The 8,053-nt window shown below is 35.5% G+C and overlaps 1 protein-coding gene across 1 annotated transcript; it reads right to left on the reverse strand.

Annotated features, from left to right (window-relative positions):
• Positions 1-1,268: 1,268 nt before the first annotated feature.
• LOC148906793 (cyclic GMP-AMP synthase-like receptor 1) lies at positions 1,269-6,272 on the reverse strand. Its single transcript, XM_089038134.1, has 4 exons — positions 5,806-6,272; positions 4,886-5,042; positions 3,492-3,658; positions 1,269-2,670 (listed from the first exon to the last, which is right to left on the reverse strand). Exons 1-4 carry the CDS (start codon positions 6,104-6,106, stop codon positions 2,168-2,170), a joined length of 1,128 nt encoding a protein of 375 aa, XP_088894260.1. The 5' UTR covers positions 6,107-6,272; the 3' UTR covers positions 1,269-2,167.
• Positions 6,273-8,053: the final 1,781 nt, after the last annotated feature.

Consider the following 8,053-nt stretch of genomic DNA (forward strand, 5'->3'; position numbering starts at 1 on the left):
TTCTGAAAACGAAAAATACATGGATTATCTCTATCGTACATCTTTATCGTACATCGTATTTTGGGAGATGAAATTTTATTTACCGAATTCAATACATCAAGCGAGTTCTTTTCTTGGTCTCGTGGCAAAATTTCTTTGCTGTATTATCTAGCCCTACATGACCGCCGAAAACAGGTGAATGACACTCCTCAAAGACCCTTTGCTTCTCTTCACGTCCTCTGCGATTACCACTCGTTTTTCCCTTCCTTTTTCTATGTACCATAGTACGCGATGCTAGTGAGTTTCTTCGTGCCCAATTATTTCGAGCGAGAACTTCTTGTACATTCTCCGTAAAACAATTTTTTCTTTATTCACAAAATCAGGAGGATCATACTGTGAAGCTTCCATGATTTTTTGAATTCGTTCGTTGAATTTAGATTTGAAGAAAATTCTAAGATTTAGCCGGTTTGTACTAACCAAAAACCAATCATTTATAGAGCATCCTTGACCTGGGGGAGACAATCGTGTCAAAAGATGTTTCATAGGGAGGGGAGGGGGGAACACAAAACACTAGTGCCCAGTGTTCGGGGGAACACAAATCCCTGTGACACCGTATGGAATTGTTTATTATTGATGATGATTGCTGATTGGTTCCGAAGTTAATCACAATGCCTCGAAATCCTTTCGACTAATTCCGAACGTTTGCCGAGTCACACTCCCTCACTCTTACGGACGGACGGACACAACTCGATGACATAGTGGCTTCGCCTCTTCAAGGCAGTAGCCACAAAAATCCATAACGTTAGAAAAAAAGTCACAATTTGATTCATACTCAATAAGGACAGTGTCTATATCCATACCTATATTCTAGCTACTAAAAATATTGAATCCACTAAACTAAAGTCCCGATTTTGAGAGTATACAGTTGACACGCTGGAAATGATAGTAAAAGTCCATGAAAATATTCATCGCGTAATATTTGAAAAACGCTCTCATACATTTTTTTCATATTGCAATATGTTGGGTACTATCGACTGGTGAAGTCGCTTTGAAAGTTTAGGTCTAGTTTTCGAGAAAATAAGCGGGAAATGATTTCTATGATGTCATCATTACGTCATAATGAAAAAGCCGCTTTAAACTAATTTATCAGTTTTGAAACCTTTAATCCTTTCCTGACATTGTGTGAAAAGTGCTTGAAGATCGAGTTATTCAAGACGAAGTTGTAGCCGTTTCAATGCGGCTAGGTGTACCAGACCAAAACTACCCAGAGCCTACTTAATAAGAACTCGTTTCTTCAATCAAGTACCGAGTTTATTGAACTCAAGCTTTCGAACTAAAGTTGGCAAAAATGTGCTTTTTATGCATGCTTTTCTATTGGTTATTGCTACAATACACCTTTTATACGGCTCCAACATTCCCTCTTTTCACTCCAGTCTCAGAAAGTGGGTTTTACAGTTCGCGTGATAACTTACAGCAGTAATATGGTTATTAATTGGAATGTAGTTGTTACTAATTATTACCGTATATTATTTTCGTCATAAAATCTGCCTGGTTTATTCTTTAATTCTTTTTATATGAATATATAATACTTCTAATATAGTATACACTACTGACCTAAAAATATATAACGGGCTTTGTATTGGTGAAACGACCTCGCAAGATGTCACCCTTTTTTCGTCAAGAGTAAATAATAATTATTACTGAATCACTAATACTGTGCGATATCCATAGGAATGATCTATCGCGCATTACATTTATAATGAGATGCTATATATAAACTAAGTCATATAATATTATACAATACAAATTAAAATATATTAAGACTAAATTGAAATTTAAAATTACTTTTTAAAAAATGATAGCATCAGCAGAGTACCAGTTTAGTTGACCGAATTCCCCGAAAGCAAATATGGTTCAACTAATTTTAGTTAGTTTTCCTCGCAGGGATTGAGTAGATTTGTCAATCGATATGGAATTCTGCCAAGAATGAAGAATTCGTTCATGGGTTCTCTTGGCAGAATCATAAAAAAATGCCAATCAAAATACGATGTCGAATCCTCAATTGTGATTGGTTGATCTACCTAGCATGAGTTTGTTCAGAAGGTCAACTAAAGCTGGTAGCGATTCACAAGGTGTGTATCATACGATTCTTCTATTAAGGATAAATTAGCTGAATAAGTATTTATGATTAGGATACTTTTTTTCTTACTTTTTCCAAAAACGCATTAGGATCTTTTCGGATATCAGTTATTCGAGATATCAATCTTTTATAATGTACGTCACTGAACTTTTCCTCAAACAGATTGACCTCTTTCATAAAGTAATGAGGACACCTTTTGTTCTCTAGACAACTTAATAACGTGTCAAGAGCACGTCGAAATCTTACGTTTAACTGATCTTCTGCCCACAAAGATGAATCGGGATTTACTTCTCTCTCATACAACATGATTGTCTTCAGGTGATAAGATGTGAATGGGGTCAGCGTTACATACTCTTCACGAAATGTTTTGAGAATACGCAGTACCTTCTTCCAGCATGGCTCTAGTTGTAATACAAGCTTCATCTCTGCAACAGAGAAGGAGTACCTCCAGAGGTATTCACTTCCTTCGGCAGATGCTGGTTTAGGTCTTTTACCAACAAGATGACATCCATCTTTAACTATGGCATCAATCAACTCTTTTGGTGGCCAACCTATAAAGGTCAGGAAGCAAACTTAACAAAACTGTTGTAGTTTTGTCAAACCTCAAAAATCAAATATTTTTGCCTCAGGGTATAGTAGTCAACAAATCATATTCCTTTTAAGCATTAAAATCACAAGTAACGTCATGGGAGGGGGGGTGGGGGAGGGCAGTAGATGTGCAATGGAAGGGTACAATTTTCAAAATCAGTTGAAATTGTGTGTGTGTGTGTGTGTGTGGGGGGGGGGGGGGGGTGGGGGTTACATTGTTTGTTTGTTTGTTGAATTCAATAAATAAATTATTCATTTATTTACTGATTGATTGATTGATTAATTGACTAAAAACTGCCGGGGATTATTGGGAGATATATAGTAAAGGGTTATTTTGGTGTGAAACGTGAAATGACTGTTTTTATTATTTCGTGAAACGATATTGGACCGTTTTTATCAGTCATTTATTTATTATTTTGAATTGTGAAATGGCCATTTTCATTATTTCATAAAACATGATTTGACAAATTTCATTCTTTCATTCATTTATTCATTCATCCATCCATCCATCCCTCCCTCCCCCCCTTCCCTCCCTTCTTCCCTCCCTCCCTCCCTTCCTCCCTCCCTCCATCCATCCATTCATCTATCCATTTATTCATTTTTATTTTTTATGCCCTCTTGATTAAAGTCAAAAATTTTCAAATGCTCGCTGGAGAATAGCAGAATAGTAGGCATATTTTCAGGAAAGATTACCATGTTTGTTAAACTAAATAATGTTAACATATATTTTTATAAAATATTAAACTTTTATGTTAATACAGTAACTGTAAGTTACTCAATTCACCTTTTCTTGGTCTGGTTTCCCATTCATCAGCCTCCTCAGGCCAAGTGTCATCTTTGGTTGCAAGCGTCAAGTCAATACAACACACAGTGCCATTGAGAGGGATGATTTGTAGTGTTACTGTTGGTCCATGTGATCTAACTTTGATCTCTTTAATATTGTGCCTTTCTCTAAAGAAAATATCAAAAAATGAGAAAATATAGTAACAAATGCATTTTTTCTCTGCAAAGGCACTCCAATTAAACCCATTGGCCCATATGTATTTCTTACATTTTAAACTGGTAAGCTTTTTGGCTTCAGAACGGTTGATTGCATGCCCATGTTAAACAAATTAAAAGCCCAATTATAACCACTTTGATTGCATGTTTGCATGCCTGCTAGAACAAATAAATTGTAATTCCCCATTGATATAGCATTTCTAACGATATAGTTTTGCTGTCTCTATATTTGGTAAAACTTTTTTAGAAAATATCACAACTCGATAATAAACTCATCAAAATCTCTAAACTCAAAAATGTTGAAAAGTACATGCAATTTTGTCCAGGATTATAAACAATTAACCCTTCCGATAAGACATTTGCATGATGGCGTCATTTGACTGCCACTAGCCTACCAAGATGCTTCACAAATTTTCTTTCTCATTTTAATTTGTATTCCTTCATGAGAATAGTAAGACAATTGTTGCTAATTAACTAAACAAAAGAAAGTGTGCAAGGGAGTCTGGTAGTAGAGGTCAATGATGCTATCATGCAAACGTCCTATTGATGTTATGGAAAAAATATTACCTACATATTGAGACAAAAATTACAAAGCAAAAAGGTTTACAGCTATATATCCTAAGTAGCACATCCTAGCTGATATTTTCTATAGCTTAAATATGCAAGTACCAAGCTCCTCTCCCATCCTACACACCCCCCTGGGAGCTGGCCCTCAAAAAAAATTTGGCCTAATTTTATTAAGCTAATTACTATGGCCTTAATTATTATGGATTGGGTACATAAAGATGAGTGTGGCAGTGCACGTGTGCAAGTGAAAACGATGACAGCCAACCAGTAACCTGTTCCAAAATCATGCATGTATGAGCAAGGGAAAATGTAAAAATAGCATCAATGATCAAATACAAAAAGAGGAGGTCGAAATTAAAGATCAAAGGTAGTTCTCAGTTTAGCTGACCTGTTACTCCCTAATATATTCTCCTCCCCTCCTCCCATCCCCTCCCATAGGGAAAACCATCAGGTTCTATCCAATTAATCAATAAAGCTTTTTATATAATAAACTTCTAGAATTTTAAAGTCTCTGGCATGGTTTCATTCCATAAAATGGCAATTTAGAACCCGAGTGACATGGCTCTGTTGAGTGTTTCTTAAATAAGGTTATGGCATGCTTAATATACTCACACAAAGACATTGTTAAGCTTTTTAATGGCCTCACGAACATATTTAGCAAACAAAGCCTTGATTTTGGTTGCCTTTAGAAGATATTCGACCTTGGCAATACACCCATCCTTCCTCCACTCACATTCTTCTCCTTGGTCAATCATTATTGTAGTGAAACCTAGCATAAACAAAATTTAAAAATAAAAAATGATACTAAATAAGGACATAATTATATATTGGTATAGCTGAAATTAGCAGATCAACTTAGTGGAGCACTAATAAATTGCATTTTTTTCATTTTAGTAAAAACATAAATACATCATTTGTAAGTCTCTGTTATTCATGCTTGGCAGACATTAACGTATAATTGCAATACTGGTATAGCATTTTGTTTACATACGTATACGTATATGTACATCAAGTATGTTAAGGCTTGGGTTGAAACGAGGGTACTTCTTTTTATTAAGTTTAACGCTCAATTATATTAAAGTGTATCCTAATTTATTATATATATTAAAATATATATATAATACAGTGTAAATGGTAAGTTACTATACCTAACTTTAAGGTAAGACCCTAAAAAAAGACATTTGAATTTTTTCTATAAATCAACTGCTTAGTACTTAGCTGGGAATTTTTTTTTTTTATTGTTACCAAATGAAAGATCACAATGTGTCAAAAACATGAAAACCACGCTGACAAGCTAGCTGCAAGTCATGCAGTTTTCTTTCTCATACATTCAAGACGATGTAATTTTTCAGGTATTTTTGTGCTAGAGCAATGGAATTGTGCTCCTGCAATTACTAAATAGATTAATGTGAGCATGATGTCAGTAGAAAGACGTTCATTTTTCGTATGGCTTTTTCGTAGATTATGCATGAGTGGAAGGCAGCAGCGGGGTGGATAGATTTATTCATGAAAATATCCGATATTTAACTCACCAATCGGAGGATCCTTAGTAAGATTGTCCTCATCGCTGTCGTACAAATCGCATTTACCAAGTGTTAGTTTTTCCATGTCCAGCATCAGATCGTACTCATTGGGCTCTATTACTTTGGTTTTTTCGTAATAACTTCCACTATTGATTACATTTACTTTGAAGCGATCATCTTTGTTTTTTACTTCTTCCAGGATCTTCATCACTGGTTCTCTCCAGAAGTGGATATCTTCTTTTTGTTCCACATTTTTAATAGTAACAGCCCGGTCATGGAATTCGTTTAAATTTTTTTTAGTAACGCTCATCACTGACCAAGGGCGCTAGGGCAAAAATTGGTGGTTTTTTAGCCGTTAGACTCCGTTATATTGGTGTTTTTTTAGCCGTTAGAAACTGCTTAAACTGTTACTCATCTGTTCTGTTTTGTGCTGGCTGGATTTATTCAAAATACTGCTAAGACCAACGGTCCAATCGTACGTATCCTATACCTGCCTCGTGACCGCTTACGTAAGCGTACGCGTCGGTTAATAAGTTAATAAGTTAATCCAAATCCCCTAGAATAACCAAAAATGAACAGGGGTAGGAAAAGAAAGGCCAATCTATTGTTCTCTCGTCTGCTCGTGTAATAGGATTAAAGTGAAAGGTTCATTTTTGGTTATTCTAGGGGATTTGGATTAACTTATTAACTTATTAACCGACGGGTACGCTTACGTAAGCGGTCACGAGGCAGGTATAGGATACAGTAGTTCGTTACGTACGATTGGACCGTTGGTCACAGCAGTATTTTGAATAAATCAAGCCAGCACATAACAGAACAGATGAGTAACAGTTTAAGCAGTTTCTAACGGCTAAAAAAGCACCAATATAACGGAGTCTAACGGCTAAAAAAACACCAATTTTTGCCCTAGCGCCCTTGCTCTGTAAGATTCAAACATAGGCCGTCCAGTCGACCTCACGGATTTTGCTCAAATTTGGTATATAAACTTTGTTTGGGGTCCTAAATACAAAATGGATGATTTTTTGCGCAAAAAAAGTTTTACGGCAAAATTCAGGGGGGAGGGTCAGTTTTGGGTCCGTAGTTGGCTGGTTACGACACCGTTCAAGCACTGTTTTGGTGGCGCTAGAAAAAACGTTCTTGTTAACAAAATATTTATAGTTTCTGAAAGATTTTGATATCAAAATGAACCCTGGTTTATACTCTTTCTGATGTTTAGCAAAACCTGGGAATAAATTAAACCGTTTAATGTAAAACGACTCCCATATTTAATTATCTTACTATGGATCCTCCGATTGATATTTTTCTCCTTATTCTCTCTAAATATCATAGGTATTAGGGAGGGTTCATGGGGGCTATGATGATTTTGAGGGGGGCATTATTTTTCCCTTATCCAAGTTAGGGGGGGTTAGCGAAAATAAAACAAAGTAGGGGGGTCAGCAATTTTTTCCTGGAAAAAAAATGCTATGAAAAACTGTTACTTGGAACTCCTGGATTTTAATAATAACAGATAAAATTTCAATACAATTAGGTGTGCTTGCTATTTAAAAAATGTCATTGGACAAATGTTTAACACAACATTTAATTAGGAAATGCAAAACTAGTAGCGTTTCTTCCACATCTTGTGGTGTATTGTTTTGTTGCTGGCAATGGTTCAAATTGCTCGTCACTGTCTTCACTTTCACTTATTTCCAAACTGTCACTGCCCCTGTCACTGCTCCATGTTTCTCCCAAGACAGTTTAGTTTCGTTACTATCACTTTCATCGATATCATCGTCATCGTCGGAGACGGGTTCTCCAGCTTCTTAAAAGACGTTGGCCTCGAACTGACATTGTTGCCATTGCCTGACCCCTTGTTTCTTTTAGATGAAAGCTTATTAGCTCAATTTTTTTCCTTTTTCAACTTTTTCTTCTATGGAAGAGAGTGTTTTTTCAAGTAAGTGTCCAGTAGAAGATTTTGGATGATAAGCTAATACCATAATACAATACAATATATATATTATTTCTACCTTCCATGAAATACTTACAATATTGTTATAATAATTTATGTTTGAATAGATTAAATGTAGGCCGAATGGTCCTAACTAATAAATTTAAGAGTTCATATGATAAAATGTTAGGGCCATTATCGTATTGATATTATATTATACTGGTAAAGAAGAAAGTAGCTTTGTGATAAACGAAGTGACAAAAAAAAAAAAAAAAACTGTTCATATATTTTGCTAACATAAAATCACACATACATATAAAGTGTCTAGAA

This window comes from Actinia tenebrosa, unplaced genomic scaffold, assembly GCF_029948245.1.
Source record: "Actinia tenebrosa isolate PJP-AT-01 unplaced genomic scaffold, QUT_ActTen_1.0 PGA_scaffold5__44_contigs__length_20552954, whole genome shotgun sequence".
Lineage (NCBI taxonomy): Eukaryota > Metazoa > Cnidaria > Anthozoa > Actiniaria > Actiniidae > Actinia > Actinia tenebrosa.

What these genes read in the sequence shown, in the direction of transcription:
- LOC148906793 (XM_089038134.1), bottom strand. Translation starts at nt 6,106, where the DNA reads ATGAGCGTTACTAAAAAAAATTTAAACGAATTCCATGACCGGGCTGTT. An exon ending in TACTAAGGATCCTCCGATTG is followed by an intron (nt 5,043 to 5,805) that starts GTGAGTTAAATA and finishes TGTTTATGCTAG; the next exon opens with GTTTCACTACAATAATGATT. An exon ending in GGAAACCAGACCAAGAAAAG is followed by an intron (nt 2,671 to 3,491) that starts GTGAATTGAGTA and finishes TGACCTTTATAG; the next exon opens with GTTGGCCACCAAAAGAGTTG.